This window comes from Athene noctua, chromosome 3 (genome assembly GCF_965140245.1).
Source record: "Athene noctua chromosome 3, bAthNoc1.hap1.1, whole genome shotgun sequence".
In the NCBI taxonomy this organism is placed as follows: domain Eukaryota; kingdom Metazoa; phylum Chordata; class Aves; order Strigiformes; family Strigidae; genus Athene; species Athene noctua.
This window is the reverse complement of record NC_134039.1, coordinates 58105415-58126712: the sequence shown is the minus strand read 5'-3', so window position 1 is coordinate 58126712 and position 21298 is coordinate 58105415. Positions and strand designations below refer to the sequence as shown.

At 36.2% G+C, this 21298-nt stretch overlaps 1 protein-coding gene across 1 annotated transcript in view; it reads left to right on the top strand.

Annotated features, from left to right (window-relative positions):
• The window catches only part of SAMTOR (S-adenosylmethionine sensor upstream of mTORC1), a 32947-nt gene extending 15528 nt beyond the window's left edge, over positions 1-17419 (top strand). The window contains exons 3-5 of the mRNA XM_074903114.1: positions 6282-6455; positions 11058-11172; positions 16000-17419. Coding sequence (XP_074759215.1) covers positions 6282-6455; positions 11058-11172; positions 16000-16629 — 919 coding nt within the window. The 3' untranslated portion in view covers positions 16630-17419. The remainder of the gene's footprint in view (positions 1-6281; positions 6456-11057; positions 11173-15999) is intronic.
• Positions 17420-21298: the final 3879 nt, after the last annotated feature.

Here is a 21298-nt window from a genome sequence, read left to right as displayed (position 1 = left end):
CATTATTTTACTACTTCATTAGTTGCTGATTTAAACCAGCGCATATCTAGACTTTAGAAACTGTAAAAGATGTCAAGCAGTACGTGATAGACTGTGCTGATGACCATACGCTGCATTGTATAGGGCCAGTTTTATTTATTGTTTCAGGGCAACGTTACACAGCTGTTAATTGGGAAGAGGGGTTGAGGGGAAGAGGGATTAAAACTTTAGCCCCTTCCAGATGCAAATTAATGATCCTCTGAGTGGTGCTGTAAAAAGCCTGGGCAACACTCAACTGTTCTTCACTTGCTTTCTTTTTGTATCTTTAGGAAACTGAATATGGAGTAGCAAATGGTATTTGGAAATTAACATTTCTGGTTTTCTTTCATTTATATTGCAACACAAAACTTGAACCTTAAACCAAAATAGTGTAAGATGATGTTTACCCTGAATAATTGTTCTAACTCTTAATTTTTGCTGGCATAGGTAGGCTGGTGAACTTTTGTATGGACAATGAATGCCAGCCTGTTCTGGTTCTAGTTAGAACAAAATAAGCTAGACCAGCAGGTTTCCTTCTTTCTGTTGCTTTTGCATCAGTGTTAAGACTTGTGTTGACTTGGCTATTTTTTTTTAAATAAAAAACCCCACCAAATCTGCACTTCCAACTATCATGACAAAACACTATCTAGACCTGCATTTTTTAAAAAAGTCTTTTGACTGTTTCATGAGCAAACTGAAGAAATATGCTCTTGATGAAGTTAATGTCAGGTGAGTGCAGAACTGTTTGGAAAAATCTGCAGAGAATAGATGTTAGAAGCTTATTTTAAAATGTGATTTTCTGAGAAGGACTCTTATGTCGGTTTCTGTATCCATTACTAGTCAACATCTTCATTAGCAATCTTCTAGAATAAAGTCTGTTTTTTAAATTTGAAAATGAGACTAAACAGAACTGTCACTCACAGCAGGATTAAATTTAACCATATTATTAACTATACTAAATATTATCAACTACACTATATATTATCAGTTATACAAATACAGGCCAGGGAGTAATTGGTTGTGTCAGTCTTTTAGAAAAGCATTTGGATTCTCTAGCAGGCCACAAGCTGAATAGGAAAGTCATGGGATGCTTTTGCAATAAAGGCAAATATCATACTGGAGTGTGTTAATGAGATTGTCCACAAGATATGTAAAGTAGTTGTCTGACTTTATTTAGTATTGCTCTTAGCCAAAATATCACCTTGGTCACTGCATTTAAAAAATAACAAACAACAGTTCAACTGCAAGAAAGATAAAGAAATTATCAAAAATCTTCTCATTTTTTCCACAAAAGCCTTGTTGTTTTTCTTAGAAACTGTAGCTGTCTAGTCAAAAGAGAAGGCTAAGTAATCTCTTAGAGGATCTTTGAGAATAACAGGTCTCTGCTAGAACTGTAAAGCAGATCCTGTTTGAGCTTGGGAGATTGAATGAATGAATATTTGAAGACTGTTTTGCAGCTTTTTGATGAATACAGTTAGTTGAGCAATTCACTTTCAGGGTACTGGAATGAAGAAGGAGGTGGCATAAACAGGAGAGAAACCATTTAAAATGGAAAAAAACCTTAATGTTCATTGTTCGTGTTTGTATGACAATCTTTAATTTTTGCTCCTAAATACACTTTGTTCTGACAGCACTATAGCTGTTTGTTGAACACTAGAACTAATTAGAGCAGTGATCATATTATAACTTCTGGCTATTTTCAAGTTCTTGGAATCCTTTGTTAATGAAGGATATTGCCTCCAGAAGCTGGCTTGGGGCAGAGGGGTGGATGCAACAGCAGAGAAACATCTGATTATGGACCTAATTGTGTTTCTCAAAACCTTAGAACTGAGACCAATGAAAAATAAAATGGAAAAATGTATTGTATGCAAGTTTCTCATCTTGAAGTTTATATTTTGTTAAAATAGAAATATGATGATAAAACAATATAATACTTTATATTAATAAACCTAGTTCTCTGACCTGTGCTGAATATAGGATTTCCTTAACCTGAAGCTGGGTGCGCATGACAATCGCAAAGTATTTTCCAGGCCGCAGGAAACTCTTTTGCTCTTCTAGGTATGATTAATGTGCTCAAGGACAATTGAGAATTCTCCTTTTCTTGATTTTTTTTTTTTTTTTTTTTTTTTTTTTTTCTTTCGAGATTGAGGAGTGGGTGGGTTAAACCTGTAGGAGAGTTTACACTTTGGGTTTTTTTCAGGCCAGCAGCTGTGTAAATTGACATTAATAAACTTATTCCTCAGCGTGTGGGAGGAGGGGAGAAACGTTTTGTGAAGAGAAATAAGTCTAGACCCTCCTTAAGCTCTGAAGGGGAAGTATGTTATTTCTCTGTACCCTCACTGAATTTTATCGTCAATATTAGGGTTTCGTAGTAAATATTGTAAGGAACATAAGTAAAGCTCACCTCTTCCTCGTTATAAAGCAGAAGGAGAGAGATGAACTGTGTCAGTTCTTAGCCTGTAAAATGGGCTGTTTGAAACCCTCGAGCATTGATAACAGCTATTGGAAACTCCTTTTCGCATGATAAAAGCTGACCACACCATCTTTAATTTAGTTATTCGTTGCTACTTGACAAGAACTACTAACTACTCAGTCTTTGACTGCTTTTAAATTTCATATGGTGTTTCTTTGGCAATTCCCCATCTCTTTTTTTCATTATATATTCTATTGAAACCCTTGGTTTTGATCACTGTATTTGAAAATTAAGCTTCTCTTCTGTTGCTGGAAAGTATTAACAAATGCATATGTATTCATATCAGCTTTTACAGAAACTTCCTGTGTGTGTCCAGCCTAGATGGCAGAGCAGGGGGGTCAACTTGAACTGGCTCTTCACCATTTGAGTTTTGAAGTATGGAAAACAAGTTTCACTGAAGAAATACCTAAATAACTATTTTTTTAAGAGTGAAGGCACGAACTGGACACTTCAGCTGTTTCTCTGCCATCAAACTCGAACAGTTTAGACCTGAAATGTTTGTTTTGCTGTTTGTGTAAACTGTAGCATTAGCCCAGGTAGCATTTACATTGCACAATTCTACACAAGTATGTTAATTGTAGAGCTAATATTGTATCATCAAAGACTGAACACTTAAATGTCAGTTAACAATGGAGCCATGTCAGTTCTCAGAATTATAAAATAGATTTCTTAATTTTATTTTTCTTTGTAGATAATTAAGAAGTGCTCTGTTTATTACTTGAGAGAGTTGTTAAATGTAGAGTCTTAGATAACTGCATGCTCAAAACTACAGTGTGATCAATGATGGCTTTTAAAGGCCATGAAGTAAACATGTGGCTACATCAGTAAGTTATCATAGGATAAACTACAGAGTGCATTGCTTTTGGTTAGCTACTGCACAGTGACTGCTCACATGCTCACTGTTACCCCCTGGGAGGTGTGAGGTCCACTTCTGTGAGGGGAGTACATAGGCAACTCCTCTGAGGCCTTGGGAGCCAAAAGGGCAACATGTGGTAATCCTGTCAGGATCATTGCAACTTCAGAAAGGTGTAGAAGGAAGATAACCCTCAGTGGTCAATAAATGCAGTATTGCCTAGGATTTTTCATTTGGATAGGTGGATTTGGTGGTTTGGGGTTTTTTTGCTTCCTTGTAGTATTGCACAGGTATGCAGAATGGGATCTGAATGTGAAGAATTTTACCCCGTTTTGGGCCTTCCTGTGGCTCTGGCCCCTCAGTCCACCAGCGAAAACCCAAGAATAGAAGATGCTTCTCCTTATGGTTGACTTTGATAGTGTCTTCTGTGCAGACAAGGAAGGTCAGTTAAGAAGAATATAGAATTATGAGAACTCAATTGACATGATAGGAGGCAGGGGTAGAAGGATGGAAAAAACACGGATTTGCACCAGTACCAAGAAGGAGGAAGAAAGGGATTCTCACTGACAAGAATTAACACTACACTTTACAAGTAGGCGGTTCTCCAGTGTGACAGTTTATTAAGTGTTAAGCTGGCCAACATCCCAGCTACTAGTGAGTTAAAAGGTTGATAACATCAATAGTTGAGGAGAAAAAATGACGCATTCTCCAAGGTTGTCAACTTTTTGATGTGTACTGACATACATCAGTGGCAGTGCAACATTATTTAAACTGCTGTTGATTCTGGATGTTTTAAGAGATACAATGAGAAAAAAGAATAAAAACAGAGGCTGCAAGATGCTAACAGAATAGTAAAGGTAGCTCAAAGAGTGAGGAAAAAGATTTTTTTTTTTTTTTCTGAGTTTCATTCCTTAGACTAAATGACACACAGAATTAAATAGTTCTGAATTGATCATATGCTTATAAACAAATAATACAATATAGTGTAAAATGCATACAAGCAATAATTCAAGTGTTTTTCTAGGGTTCTCTTGTTTACTGATTTTTTTAAAAATCTCTTTTCTGCTAAGTTAAATAACTGGCTTCTTCTGCTTTAACCTTGTTAATTTTATAATTGTTGTCTTTCCATACATGCAGTCTCTGATGGATGGAGTTGGTATGGTTTCACAGTCTGTATATCTGGGAGTATTGCAGCCTGGACTGCTATTCATGCTTCTGCATGTGATCTTGCTGCATACTGTTAAGATGAGGATTTTATTTCTTTATTCTATCCAGATCCAGCTTCTTTTTGGTCTGAAAATAGCTTTGGTTACTGAGGAAATTGTAACTATAACCTTATTAATTAGAAATATAATGTTTACTGACTTTTTCTCATGTAGCTGTATTTTCTGCTCTAAGGTTACTGTCTGCAGTTTAGACTTTTTATATTTAGTGCAAGAATGCTTGAACAAGTAAAACTTGCCTGTGCTTTGAGTTTTAGACACAGATCAGTTTTGATCTTGAGGTCCTATAAGCATATCAGCCCAGAATGTGTCCAGGATAACAATTTTTTCTCCCTCATGGCAAGAATTAGTAACCTGGACATAACGTGCTACTGTAATTATATGTTTACTGACTCAAAGTGGCCATTTCCTGTCATCTTGGAGTAAAGCAAAGGGACTTCTGTCTGTACCTGTTTGATTTTGTATATTTCCCTTTGGGAAACTCAACTCCAATTACTTTTTTTTCCCTTCACATCTTATATGGTGGAGAGGCTAAATATATTTGGTGCCTGTATGCTCACCAACGCTTAGATAAGGCCTGTGTATTACAAGTCCTTGTCTCTATTTGTGATTTAAATGCAGCATTATACCAACATGTCCTTTCCTGAATCTGCGATGTGAAATACTGTGTTTGTTACCTTGATCCTGATTTGTATAAGGTGTTATTAAACTACACTTGAATTTGTTTTCTGGAATATTTCCTTCAAGCCTCTGCAGCTTTGTTAGAGGAGAATTGAGTGAATTTCAAGAAAGATCATAAAAATCGGTTGTTATGAAAACATCATTCAAACAAGTACTATTTCTGTTAAACTTTCCGTGCAAATACTTGGCTGACACATCTAATTAAAAATACTGCTTTGTGCAGGGTGAGTCAGGCTTTTTAATTTCACAGCAACAAATTGCTTCCAATTCTAGTTCTATTTTGTGGACAAAATTCAGTTGTTCCTGAACATAATGCTTGCTTCTTGTACACTAATGCTGACTACTGGTTGAAGTATGCAGGTGCAATTTAACTTTTTTGATTCCTTTAAACTGGTTAACATTTCTGTTCAAGTATGACTAGATTATTTTGTTCTGATTCCTATTAGCAAAATAATTAAGTACGGCGAAAAAACTAAAAGCTGAAATAAGTCTTCCATAGTAATATAGCTACTGCAGATACCTGTTACTTAAAACCAGAAAGCACCCCGGGCAAACTCAATTAAAATTAAAAACTGGTGTATGTAAATTAGCCCATAGCCTGGATTATGTTTCTTTTCCCCCACTTATGTGCCTTGCAAGACACAGAGGTTTCAGAAGCCCCTGCATTTATGGGGAACTAGTTAATAACTCTTTGCACCATAGTGGAGAAATATGGTGCTCAGGTGACAGCTGAAGTTTACCCTTCTGCTGTCTTGCTCAAAAAGTCTATCCAGATAAAACTATTTTGAATCTCTACTCAGCTGTGATTTATGGCCTAATTTTTAGAAATAAAACACCATTTGACTTCAAGTGTGTCCTTTGGGTATATTGCATCTTTCGTAAAGTGGATTTACCAAACCTGTAGTAAAACCCAGATTTGTTTAAAAGCTGACAGTGCTTGTGTATCTTAAACCTCTGTCTTGTGTCTTAGCTATAGTAATGACCAAAAATAGCATTCTGTTTTTCTGGGGAATTTTTCTTTTTGTCTTCTCAGCGTATGCCGAGAATATTTTCAGAATGGTGGGAAAAGAAAAGCACTTGAGAAAGATGAAAAAAGAGCACTTCTTGCTTCTAAGACCACTCCAGCTTTAAATGTTTCCCAGGCTCCCAAGATTGAAGATCCCTTGCCAAACTTTGGCTTGACAAATCATGAAGCTATAACAGAAGAGTAAGTTTTACTTGTTTTCCACACTTTTTTTTTTTCCCTCTTTGTGTGATAAGACTGACCTGGACATTTTTTCCCTATAACATATTAGATCAGTCTGATGTAATTTTAATAGTTAAGAAGGAGAATTTTCATGTGACTGTATACATGTTTCAAGAAATATTTATGTTGTATATTTTGGTGCATGCCATAAAAAAAATTACTTGAGAATGACAACTTAGTCATCTTCATTTAAGCGTTAGAGCAGTTTCACTTTTGTATGTCATTGGTGTGCAATGTGATTTATGTGAAACCTTGAGGTGAAATATGGAAGATGTTAATTAAGTTAGAATCTAATGGCTGTTCAGCACTGTTGAAAAGTCAATTGCTTATGTAAGTACTAAGTGCCAAATGTAAATATCAGAGTACTTAAAACTTTCTCTTCATAAATAATTGCAGAGAAACTTTTAATTCCAATTATACACTTCAAAAGCAATTTTGAATTATAACCCTTAATTTTAAATGTGCTAGCTTTCTGGTGACTGGTTCCGCAGAAGTTGCAGTATCCTTGAGGTATTTTCCTAACAACAATTTTAATTTTAGTTTAGACCTTCAGTCAAGTAAGAATTTTTTTTTTTTTGTCATTCAGGATTAGCTTTATTATTTCAGTTATAGTCCCACCCTCCTTTTTTTCCTAAGTAACGTGGGTCATGTTTGTGGCTGTTCTGTGTATGATGGAAATAATATTTTGCAAGTATGCAAAATGCGTAAGCATATAATCATTAAAAGTTACACTTGTGACCATATTCTTTACAAATCAGTTCATACTGTCTGCAATGATGTTTGTTTTGTGAAGAGATTTTTCTCATTATTGTAGCATGTTTTCTGTGATCAGCACTTACCTTAAGTTAGGTCTAGTATTAGGAAAGGAAGCATGTTACTAATGTTATTAGCAGATGTGTCTGTCCTTATGAGCTGGTATTTTTTGTGGTTTGTCATGTTTCTAAAGTAACTTGCAAAAGGCATAAAGATGCCTATGTAGCTGTATAGCTACAGGCAAAATGAAACATCTCCCCTGTTATTGTCCTATTATGACAGGACAAAACAGATGTTTCCAGAATGACAACAGTGGCTTCTCATAAGCTGACTTGCCCCCAGACCCCTCTTTTTAGTGATCATTTTGCTAAACCAGCCTCAAAATGGATACCTGTTTTTTATGAGAACTGCCAGGCACTTTTGCATAAAGGACTGATGAGATACAAATACCTTGTAACAATTCAAAACTGCTGGCTTTGTTAACATATAATTTTAGCAGTACTATAAATAGAAGTTTGTTGGTACTTGTTTGTTTAAATCAATAGGTTTGATGATTATACAGTACTTAAAGTTGATTTGTCTTCCACTGGGAGGCCTTGTCATGTTAAAGTATTAGTGCTCTCTTTGCATGTGCTCTGTCTTCGTACTTTGTACAGTTTATGATGGCCGTTGCAGAGCTAACTTCACATGAGTTTCTTCTTGCTATGAGTAGTCTGTAGCTTTACCTTTTGTTCTGACCAATGTGTATAGAAAGTAGTTAACAGTTTTAATTAAATAATTTTTAAAGTATTTGTTAATATAGTGAGTGATGTTGGGTTTTTATCTTCATTCTCAAAACTTTAAAAATATGTAAATTCATAAAGACTTAACTGGCAAAGGCAAGATTCATAATATTTACCTGAGTAAGCATCAAATGATAGTATGGTTTTTAGTAGCTGTACAGACCTTAAAGCAACAAGGCATAGCTATTCTAAGTTTCTGCCCAGAGAAATCAAAATTCAATTTCTTCTTCTATGCCTTATAAAAGAAATTACAGTGCTTATCAGAATGAAAATGGATTGTGTATTACACAAAACATACTTTCCTCCTGAAATGTTTTTCTACCATGTCTACACTGATCAACTAGTGAAGTCTGAATCTTGGTGAGGTCTTGGTACAATGGATGTGGGGGAACCTCCACCCACACACACACTTGTCCAAATACTGTGACTCTATTCTGGTCATGTAATGCTACAAATAAGAGTTGTGGGGTTGTCTATAGGTATGGCTAAGCCTGTGGCTTTTCGTTTTACTCTGGTAAGTGTAAAGGCAGTAATTTTCTTCTTCCCATACATAATCATGTCTCAAGTAGTATTAAAACCAGGTTGCTTAAGTAGGAGCTCTTTCTGAGCTTACCTTTACTGGCAAGCTATTGTAGAGAGACTCTGATTTGCTTGGTAAGGAGCAAAGCAGGCTAGCTCTGGAGTAAAAAGTTCCTTGGGTAGGAAAAAGATGCTGTGAGATGTGGAGAGAAGTAGGAAGCACTCAGCCTGCTCCTAAAAGTGATGGTAGGAAACATCATAGGAACCAGAAGTGCAAAGTTTACTGTAACTCAGTCACACAGCTACTTTGAACCCATTTCCAGTTCATGTTGCTCACCTCTTTGCCAGATTAAAACTAGGGAGTCTTACAGAAATAACTGATGTGAACAGTCCTTTTTTACTTTCATCTGTATGAAAATACATTGTCCACATTACTTCCTTCCATCCCAGAATGAGTTCTTACGTATCTGCAACTGCACCTGTTGTGAAGCTGGACATCAAAGTGGCTCAGTCCTGCAAGATAAAAGTGGCTGTTATCTGCTGTTATTAGCAGGGGTCTCCAAATTCAGAATGCAAGGAAAGTAAAAAAAAAAAAAAAAAAAAGAACAATGTCTTTGAATGTAGGATGTATTCAACAGCTGAGTCCTTGATATTAATGATGAGTGCAATATTCAAATTCTAATTCTTTTAAGAGGGACAGTGTATCAAGTTAGATAGACTAAGTGTCAGGACAAGGCAAAACCTTTAAATGACAAGATAGCTAACCGCTAGTACTTCTGTACAGGTGCACTGATCTTATCTGTTGCTGCATTATATATACTGGTAACTGCCTATGGCTGCAAACTTGAAGATGTCCAATGTTCCTCTAGGCATTGGTCAGAAAGATTCTTTCTTTGGAATATAAGGATGCTTTTAGAGGCAAGGCACAGTCACTGTCCTCAAAAGTTGTCAGGCATCTTCTTTTCTTTTTTTAAAAATACATATTTAATTTAAAGAAAAGAGCAATGTTGTCTTTATCTTCATAAAGACATTTCAGATTGGTTTTGCAGTTGATCACAGATGATGTCAGAGCTTTCCAAGAAAAGACAAATCTCATCTGCCAGCCTCCAGTGTATCTTCTGCTGTGCTGTAAGGGGAGTTTCTGCCAGACAGTACAAGAATGTCCTCTCCTTGATCTTCAGTCTGCTAATTTCTTTCAGATCTCCCACTTCTCCAGTTATTTTTACCCCAGGAAGTTTTGGAATCTGATTGAGAAGGTGACAAACCAGTTATTCAGTGTGGGGTTTTTTTTTATTTGGTGGTGGTTTTTTTATTATTCTTATTTTCCATGACGTTTTGGAACAGGTGCAGCATTCTGAAACTAAAGTATTAAAGTATTCTCAGCAATCTGTCAACCGCTTCCTATCAATCCAAGCAGTAAATCATGATTTCACAAGTTAATCCCACCCCACCCTCTCTTTTTTTTTTTTTTTCTAAATAGTTCACCTTTTGTTGTTTGGTAGCATAGTTCAGCATTTAGCATTACAGCCCTTGGCCTTCTTATCTATAATTCCACCTTGAACAGTAGTGTCATCACACAGTAGCAGATAAGGAGGTAAATTTTTGGCTTACTAACAGGTTGTCCAGAATTCTTATGGCATAAATCATCATTTTTGAGTACTTCAGAATTACTATGATTGGGACTCTCTTTTTTTAACTATTTCTCATTAAGAAGCTTTTGGATACTCCAAAAGAAAACTGATTGCATGGCATGGAATAGACTGTGATTTTTTTTTTCCCCCAAGTAGTTAATTTTGGTTCATTTAGATGTTCAGAATAACTTCCCTATAATTTGAGCAACCAGTTTTTAAGTTTGTGGCTCTGTATGGACTGATGTTACTCTTTAACACCATCCATTGAAAATAGAATTGGAGTGAACCTCCAGTAGTCATCCATTAAAAAAAAAAAATATTAGTTTTTTAAAACTTTTGCAGGGAATAACTAAATGCTTTCATTTTTAGAGATATTTTTGTTTATCTTGGAATACTATTATGTGTTCTCTTGCCTTTATTAAACCAATTATGGCACTTGACTTTAGATGTCCTTTAAAATGGGACCGACAAGTAGACTGTTGCCACTTTCTCTTTTAAACTCCTGAAATTTTAACTCTGGTGACTTGTGAGACTTCAACACCAATAAATACCACAAAAAGGTAGGTGGGAAACACCAAGCAATAGAAAACACCTGTCTAGTGGATACACAGGTTCCCATTTCAGTTTCTTACTACAGGTAAGCAAGTTAATAGTATTACAGCTGCTCTGAACATAACTATTCTGCTTGAGGACCATCTGCTTTACTGATGGAGTTTTGTTCTTTAGGTATCTCAGCAATTCCAGTAAAGCATTCACTTCTATTAGTCACTACTGTGGTGTTCTATGAGAATTTTTTTGCATTAGTGATCTGGAATTGTAATTCAGAATACAGCTTCAAAAATAACATTTGATAAAACTGAATTCTTGCTGCTTCTTAGATTGCTCCATTCCTTGGGGAAGATCAGATTACTTGATGTTGGTAGCTGCTTTAATCCATTTCTGAAGTTTGAAGAATTTCTGACAGTTGGCATCGATATTGTTCCAGCTGTTGAGGTATGTAATGTGCTGAATTTAATATAAATTTGATTCTCAGATATTTTTAGAATGCTTCAAAATGACTGTAGAAAAACTATGTTTAATACTTAAAACACAGATATTTAGGATATACACTTAATAATAACTGTGGCCCTTCTACTACATCCTTTTCCATGAACAGGCTTTAAACTGTAGCTGTGTTTTGGTTTAAAAATCTGATATTTTTTTCAAGATTTATGCCTTCATAGTGCAGTTGTGAATCTTAAAATTGGAAAATTTTTAGTAGCCATCTTTTTAATGGCATGTCAGAGGAGTCCTTGCAGATTAAAAGGTGTAAGTAAAAATTGAGTGGGCTAATGATTAGGCATGAACCTCTCAGAAGTTGCATTCACTGACAGAAGGAAATGATCAGTGACTGTACTTGGGGAGTTTTAGTAACCAGAAGTGCACTGTAAGGGGGCTTTTCTGTTTATTGCTAAAATATTACTGAAATTCCACAATCCTGGGGACAAATATCAGCACTTTTGGGGTAAATAGCTTCATTTTCTCTTGGTAATAAGGTTCTCCAATGCATTAATTCTATGTAATTGTATGTTGTTTCTGTCTCTTGCTCTTGACCCAACTTTTGTTAGTCCTAATAGCATTTATCAAGTAAGCAAAATGACAAAATGGAATGAAAATTAAAAGATACAGAAAGGAATACATTTCTAACAGAAAAACCTGTGATCATACAGATCTTGACCACTTACAGTTTAAAATCAGGCTCTATTAAAATCAGTGGCCTAAGGTAACCCTCTTTAGAAGTGGAGAGGTGAGAAGTGTACGGGTACAATAACACAGTTAACTTGAAAGTAATGTTCTCTTATTTGCTGCAGTGACACTTACATAGTAAATGCATGGTATTTTGTGGCGGCTACCAGGTTTAGTCCAGTAACACCTAATTTCTATTTCTGCATATACGCTTAGAGATAATGAAATATATTCTTGAAAAAAAAAATCTGATAAATTGCTTTTAAAGCAATTCAATGTTAGTTTCATCTAAAACACAAAGAAACTTTAAGTTTCCCATCTTGCCTAATTTGAAGAATAGGCATCAGTTGCCCAAACGCGATTGCCTTCCACCACTTAAAAGGCTGTAGGACTTCTGCATAGGGCTCTTGGGCATGACACAGGATGTAAAGGAGACACATGGCACTGAAGTGGCAGCCTATGAAATCTAAAATGGTTATACATGGCGAGTAAATTTCTAGCTAATACATATATCATGGGTGTCTACATCTGGGGTTTAAGTTCAAATCACAGTCAGTGGAGATCTATTAAAGATAGTGAAACCTAAAGGTCTTCTGTTTCACGGTAAGGTGATTTGTGTTCTGGCCTCTTGGGCTGTGTTGACTAGCTCTCCAGTGACTGTAATAAGAGCCTAGGCACCTAAAGATACATCAGCTAAATATAACCATTAATTTTTGGGTATGCATAGTTAATATTTTGCTTTCTAGTCTATCATGCTGTTTTCATAAGAAAATTACTTTTGTTCTTTTGAAAATCAATTTACACGTAAGTGACCAAAAACATTATTGGATGAGTCTCATAAAGCTTACTTCTGTGGATGTAATGGAGGAATATGAGTAATCTAGGCCAGACAACAGGAGAGGGAGTAGTCAAGTATCTGCAAGAACTAACCAGTTCTTCCGGTTCTCTCCCAGTACAAGGTAATGATAAGATAATTAATTACTTCTCAGCTGACATGGTACCATAGCTTGATGATAGGAATTCCCCAGAGTGTTACTGTACAGGCCAACGCGGTTACTGTGAGGCTTGTCTCAGGCTCACCAGCTTCTCTTACTTCAATGTTCTTGTATACTTTGGTGTGTTCAGGGCACCTGGAAACCTAGCTAGCAGGGTTCTTGGAGTGACACGGAGTACAGTTTGTGCACTCAAACGTATCTGCTAGAATAAGCTTAGGCCCACCTCCAAAACAACATTAATAAGCCCTGATGTATTCAAGATGACTCTGCTTTGAGCTGTGTAAGCACCATAACCTCCTGAATAAATTTAACTTTAGGCCAGCAGTTGCCTGGCCTGATTTAAGATTTCAGAGTAACAGCCAAAGGGTTCTTATGGTAGTTAATGTAGTCTTCTGACCTGAAAAATTGATCTGATAACTCAGTGGTAGAAGCTGAAAACAAGAACTGGTAAAATCTTCTGATTTAGCAGATCTTTTAGGTAAGATACCAAAATACTTTTTTGAAACCCATTGAAGCATAGAGGCTTCTTAGGAAGTCGGTTTCTGGATTAATGTTGCATGAAGAGTTAAATAATTCCTTCTTTAATAAAAATAGATTAATGCACTTTCTGCATATCAAAATGCTTTAGATACAGACTAAGTAGTTGGAGTAAAACAGATCACCTAATTTGAGAAATAAGAAGGATGTAATTGTGGAAAAACTAGGAGAGGAACTGAGATGTTAGTTATATAATAAAAGAATTAATGTCTTCAAAATGCTTCAAATCTGTTTCATATAGAGAGAATGTAAACTGTAGAGATGAATACGGAAATATGATTCCATTAAAAGGTTTTGTGTTTTGAGAAGGGGGACTGCACCAAGAAACGATTAATGTTCTCTTTAGCTAGGCATTGTTCACTCATTTTCAGTGTCTGAAAAAACAGGTTTCTTTTTGAAACGTTTTTCTTTTTGAACAGGTTTCTTCTTGACCCAGTGTTTTTGTCAGATATTCCTTCAAACATTCTACTTATAACACACATATTCCAGAGTACTATTAGCAGTGGTTATTCCCTTAGAGAAGTTAAATTTGTCTGCATAAGTAAAACACACACACACACACACACACACACACAAAAAAAAGCCTAAAAGATGGCAAAATTGGAATGGAGGATCTCCATTTTGGGAAAATCCAAATACAATTTCATACTGCTGTGAAACATGCTGAATACGCAGCAGATTATGTATTGGAGTAAATAATGGTCTGAGACGAAAAAAAAAAAGAGGTTGGAAGGGTAGTGGAATTAAAAATTAGAATATATAAGTAGGATTGTGTTCTTAAAGGTCAGTGGACACACTGAAATGTGACTGCTGTTTCAGTGTCAAGGAAGACTTTAACAAGAGTTCAGGACTTGTATATCTAAAGTTTAGTAGCAGTCTCCAGTTCAGCAGTTTTTGTCCTAAAACTGCCTTGCAGAGTTCATATTCCACTCAAAACATACTCTAGTCCTGCAATTGTCTTTAACATTATTTCTACATTACTGTTTTATGAGTATTTTTCCACCACTCAAAAATACTTGCAGTCTAATTTGTTTTTCCAGCTGTATATGTATAATGTCTAACTCATGCTTCTAAGTAAAGTTGGCATGTTACTCTGAATAACTATTCTTTAAAGCACTTCTTTCTTCTAAAACTTACTAGAGGATATAATGAAATTACTACTGTTAATTTCCTGTTCTAAGTATTAGAAGGAAGCAGAATATACCCCTGCAGGTATAATGGTTGCAATTAGAATTTCTTGATTGTAGTCACATAATGCAAGTCTCTTTCTTGATTTTTGCATATTGGAGGCAAAGATTAAAGGTAATGAAAAATAAATCACAGATTTTTTTGAACATTGATTACTTTTTCTAATTTACTGCATACTCTCAGAAGATAATGTGATTTTATATAAATAGAAATAACATTCACTCCTTCTTGGAAACAATTGTGCCTACTATCAGTTGCTTCATGAATACCTTTACAATAGTGTTCTAGTGATTTTTGAATATTATTTCATAAAACATGCTATAAATATTTTCGTGGTGTGAAAATGCAGCAGATCTAACTACTTTTCTGTTCCACAGAATGTTTTGTGTCTGCTTTCAAGTTCACTTACCTGTTTTGAGTCTGTTGCTCACTGCACATTCTCTAGGCATTAATAACAATTTTTATTGGTATAACATAAGAACATTATTATCTTCATACTTTTTAATGGAAGAAGTCAGTCCTGGGTTTTGATGAACACAAAGTATCAGAACTTAAATGTAGTGAATAGCATAGTATTACCCTAATTTTTTTAATCTTCTGTGATTAAGGATGTTAAGAATTTATTCTTCTGTATGTTGTGTTGTGGTGTCATTTCCCATCTTCAACAGCTTGAGCCCACAGATGATTAACAGATGAATTTATAGCCCTTACCTTATGTGATAACTGCCCAAATGTGTGGTGCTATGCTCTGCATTTACAGCAAGGTTAAAACATGGACCTGTATCACTGCTGCAAACCAGTTAGTTACTGTAACTTTCTATGGCATATTGCCTCTCTGTAGCTTCTTTGTTTCTGTAGACTAAAGAATGACGCTTTTCCAAGAGACCAAACTACGAGGTTTCCTGGATTCTTTTCAAAGAACTGGTGGAAATGAGATATCAAATTTATTTTCTAATTACTGATTTCAAGTTTATGAAAACCTACAAAAAGCTTCCAGTAGCTGGAGAGACAAAAGCAGTGTAGGCTTACCCAAGTTGTTCTTAATCATTTGTGACATAGCTAATCAGATACTTGGTTCTATTTGGGCTAAATTTCTTTTTTTATTGTGGGTTGTTGGTTTTTTTTTTAAATTAACAGTTCTCAGCTATCAAATCTCTAGTAAATTACTGCACTTCTAAAATTTTTCTTTGCAATTGTGAAAGCTGACAGTATGTGTTAAATTGTTATTTTAGGTTGTTTGAGGAATGTTCAGCGGGCTTGACATTTCCTCAAGGGAACACAGAGGTTATCATTGATTGTCTGTGGGTTTGGATTATATCTGCTCATTAAACTAACCTTCATGTTTGTTTGTTTTTCTGTTTTTCTTATTCCACAGAGTGTATACAAATGTGACTTCTTAAATCTTCAGATTCAGCAACCTCTCCAGCTGGCACAAGATGCTATAGATGCCTTTCTTAAGCAACTGAAAAATCCCATTGATTCTCTACCTGGAGAACTGTTCCATGTTGTTGTTTTCTCATTACTCCTTTCTTATTTTCCATCACCCTATCAACGATGGATATGCTGTAAGAAGGCACATGAACTTCTCGTATTAAATGGCTTATTGCTTGTAATAACTCCTGATTCATCTCATCAGAATCGCCGGGCTATGATGATGAAAAGCTGGAAAATTGCCATAGAGTCCTTGGGTTTTAAACGCTTCAAGTATTCCAAGTTTTCTCACATGCACCTGATGGCATTTAGGAAAACTTCCCTTCAAACAACAAGTGACTTAGTTAGCAGGAACTACCCAGGAATGTTGTATATCCCACAGGATTTCAACAGTATAGAGGATGAGGAGTATTCCAACACTTCCTGCTATGTTCGATCAGATACAGAAGATGAACAGCTAGCTTACGGTTTTATGGAGCTACCTGATGCTCCTTATGACTCAGACTCTGGAGAAAGCCAGTCTAGTTCAATTCCTTTCTATGAGCTAGAAGATCCTATATTGCTTCTAAGTTAATGTAGTTGTTGAAATGCCCTTTCAGTCAAACCTCTTGCTTAACTAATTTTGCTATACTAACATGGGCTCAACACAAAAATGGTTTGCATAAAGAAAATGCAAAGGTTTACAGAGTTTGCTATTTTTTTCTACTTTTGAATTTTAAAATTTATTCTTGTATGAAAGTGAAAAAATACAAGTTTTATGCAAATGACTCATGTCATAGCATAAATTGCTGTTACTTTCTTTAGATTTGTATCACTAATTTTTTTCCAGAAAGGTACCATTTTCTTTAGTGCTGTGAAGTGTGAATTCTATTTAATTTCCTAAATGTTGTTTCAATATTTTAACTCAATGTGGTTGAGCTTAAGGCACTGGAGTTGGTGGGCTTCTGAGAAGTATATGTAGGAAGAAATATTTTGCACTTTAATTAAATGTGCAGATAGGTTAAGACACTTGGTTACACATGTCCCTTCTTATTTGTGGAACAACATTTTTTTTCCAAAACTTTTTTCACTCTGGTTAAGCCTAGGCTGGAGGAACTATAATGCTTGCACATTTGATTTTATGTTAATTGCAGCCCTCTTGAGGTAACACCAAATTGAGGTAACACCAAAACACTGGAATATATTCATCCATAGTTATACATACTGTGTAATTTCATCGCATAAATAGTAGTTAGACATGAGATTTCTGAAGAGGTTATCCTCCCCCAGAGGAGTTTGGTACGTCTAGATAATTATGTTTCACTTCAAAGCTGGAACATGGTTTTGCAATTTCATGAGCACTAACATATATCAGTATTTCCCCAGTTATGTTGTTCTGTATTCTTTTCAAACTGTGGTGTGGGGGGGGGTGGGTGGGACGGGACGGGGACACGACACACGACAGGGTGAGTTTTGTCATGTTTTAAAGTAAAATATTTATGCATTTTAGAAACAAACATCTTTTTCTTTAATTGTCTTTATTTGTAGATCTCCCAAGTTATATGGTAACTACAGACCAATTCTGTAAAAAGGTACACAATTATACAAGTTTTTCAAGGATAAACATATTTGCACAAAAGTTGTGTATTCAGACCACGCAAGTGAAGTTAACATACACTATTTGTTTGCTTATTTGGACCCAAACATCTTCAGTTTAGTTAAATAAAAACTCCATAGCTCTCTGAAAATCCGTCTGCACTGTAAGGAGATGGAACAGAAATGTTTTACATTTACTAAGTTTTTTTAACTTGCGTAATAAATTTGTGAGATTTTGCAGGAAAAAAACAATTCTGTTCAGTGGTGAAAACAGAGGATTCAGTATTAGTTTAGCTTAGATTTCCCTCCATTTAAAAATAATGGCCAGAATTTTCAGATTTGAGTGTTAGACTTAAATCTATATGTAAGTGCCTAATAATAAATTATTTGAATGAGGTGCCACATCATGGTTTAAGACTGACTTCAGCAACATGGCAGAAAATACTAATACATATTTTCACAGGTGGTTGTGATGAAGTATACCTTACACCATATTAACCTACCCTGTTATATTTATAACAAAGAAGTTACCAGATAAACTGAAGTTGTAGTATGGATGCTGCAAAAAGGAAACTTACTCCTTCCATTGAAGTTTTGCACTGAAAGTGTCACAGTTTGACCTACCTGTTTTATACTGTTTCCTACAAAGAGTCATCCTGCATTGGTCCAGCTTATGCCCAAACATCATCTGGATTTAAATGCTTTATTCTTTAACATAAGTTTTTTGTGTCTCTTCTTAAATTTAAAGCATCCCCTAATACCCAATTCAAATTCGTTATTCAGTATGAATGTTATATACAAACCAAACAATTGTATTGTGATATGTAAACAAAAATTTAGACATACAAGTATCATGGTTAACTTTTACTCTTTTTTTTTTTTAACAGAGAATACTTCCCTAATGAAATACACGGTGGCTTCAAAATTGGCTATAAGTCAGTATTTGCATCTAATGTTTTACCAATTCACTTTCACTAAAATGTTTGTCATTCAAAACCTTTCTTCTTCCCAGTTAACCACTGACTCCAGCAGTGCTCACGTTAAAGCTAAAATTTTGGTGCTATAAATGCAGCTGTTTATGGAAATTTAGTCTGTGCATACTTTGAAGTGTACCTAACATTTTAACTGATACTCCTTTAAAAAAAAAAAAGTTATATACCAGCTAACATTATGTTGGTATTGGTTAATGTAAATTGGTTTGTGATTATTACAAAAAAACAATTCAGACCAAGATTCATCCCTCAGAAATAGTTTAAAATATTAAGGTTTAAAACATGCCTTTTTGGCAGGTTGGTAGTTGTGGTTTAGGGACCTGAGATTCCTAACAGCTTGGTTTTCTTGATGCCTTTTTTTTTTTTTTTTAAACAAGGGACAGTAGATTGTGGGGTAGGAGGACAATGGAATTTACACAAATACTTCTATCTCCCTGAACAATAGAGTGGTGATATCTGGAGATATTTGGCTTTGGTGCAAGAAGAATTTTCTAGGTTATGAAATATTTGAAAACTATGACTGTGCAAGAGATCTCTTGTTCTTAAGGTGCTGGAGAGAAAAAGGAAAAAAATGTGTATTTGCATTTCTGTTGTCTTTATGTCACTACTTTTTGTGAACAAAGCACATTTATTAAAAAAGAACCTGAAAACCTTTTTAAAAATTGTGGGGTTTTGTGGTGGAGATGTTCTTTTTTTTATTCTTGTGCAGTTGGTTTGTGCTGAAAATCCAGTGAAATCAATGCATAGTTATTTTCCCTTACTGTCAAAAAAAGTTGGATTTGGTTTATTTTACAAACAGCTGAATTGTAGCAAAGATATGAAATTTGGTACTTGAATTCCAGCTTCTACATATCAGCTGGGGTCTTTGCTTTAAAATGGAAGGGGTTTTGGAGTTCCTCCAGTTGGTCCTGTATTGTGTTTCTTTGATTGCCCACTTAGGATGCAGCCACTTTCTAATGCAGTTTCTCTCTTCTCTCTCTAGATGTTCTTAATTATTTCTCCTATATCTCCCTGAAATAGCTTTGCAGCACCCATTGTATGTCGGCCCTCTGAGGTCATTGCTGTATTTTTTTACATAGTGATTTTGATTACTGGAGGTGTTGAGAAAGAATGACAATGCGAAAAGCAACCTAAAGAACTGAAAATGCAAGGCATCTACTTGGATCCAGATTCTAAGACAACTAGATTTCAGCAGAACTGAAGTGTGACCCTAGCACTGCAGAGCCTAGTTGATATATTCTGGTCTCTTACTGTTGTTCTTGCTGTGGAGACCAGAAAACACGATTTCACAGCTGTTCTCAGTATTGCTTCCCGCTTCAGGGAGACTTGCTGACTTGCTATCAGTCTAAGTCATCTTAATTGTATTCCTGTGAATCAGCAGCAGGTTTATTGCTCTTCCTCCTTTCCTCAGTTTTCCTCAATTCATTGAACAGGAGGAAGATTTTTTTTTTACAATTTTCACAAATTTGCACGGAAACTTATTTCTGGGGTGTTATTTTTACTTTGTAAGTAAAAATATTCTCCAAGAAGTCCAAAAAATAGTTGCTTAAAGAGCAACTAAAATCACAGTTGGACAGATATAGAACCAAGTGTTGTCCATGTTGCTGGTAAAGCGTCTGAAGCAGGTGCCATTTACTAAGCAACTGTGCTTTCTATTGTGCATGTTAAAGGAAAGCCTCAATTTTTTTTTTTTTAATCCATGTAATTTTTAGGCCTGTTGGCCAGTTTTATTTAAAATTTGAAGAGGGGTCAGGATTTTGGAGATGGCTGAGGTTCTTGTGAGTTAGTTGTCTGAAGAATTGAGAGAGGAAGGACTGTCAAAATGTAGATGTTTGAGTATCCAGCTACCCCCCCATCAGTACTAGTGCTTCTTGACTAGGGGGAGGAAGGGGCTGGTTGTGATGAAGGGACTACAGGAGCAAAGGACATAAATCTGCAGCAGCCTAGCCCTCCTGCAGTTCAAAGAGTCCCCCATGCAGCAGCTGTCTAAACTTAATGCAAAGTCGAACTACCCTCGTTTTGCCTGTCTAAGTGATGGAGCTGTTGAGATCCAGAAACCCTGCTCTTGCCCGCCTGCCTGCAAAGGCCACTTCAGAACATGCATTTCCAACACAAAGTGTTGTCAAACACCGACGGCCAAGAAGTGTGCCTTCTGTATAATGCCAGAGTGGTGAAAGCTGCTCTGGGGAAAGCACAGATCCATCCAGGACCAGAATCCTCCCCCCTGAAGGCTCCTGCTAGCAAACGATGGGAAAGGAGAGAGAGGATTCAGTCGGGCATGCAATCCTGATGCAAACACAGCTTTCCCTCTTCTGTACGCTAAGCACCAGCTGACACTTATAGGTTTGGGGGGTTTGTTGTTTTGTTTGGGTTTGTTGGTTGTTTTTTTTTTTCATTCTTCCAGCCTATTAACCTTAGGTTTATTTTACACTTGCCCATCACCTGGATGCTATTGCCTTCCCTGGGAGCGAGGTAGTGGTGGGGCTGGAGGGTGCCGATAGGGAGAAGACTGTTACAGCCCCACTCTGCCCCATCGAAGCAGGCACCGTCCCACCGTGCGCCTCGTCGCCCGGGGCAGGCGCGGGCCCCGCGTAGCTGCCGCAGCGAGTTGAGCTCCGGCGGCGCCCAGGCGTCCGCGGCCGCGTTTGAGCCTCGGCGCGGCCCGTAGGCGGGACG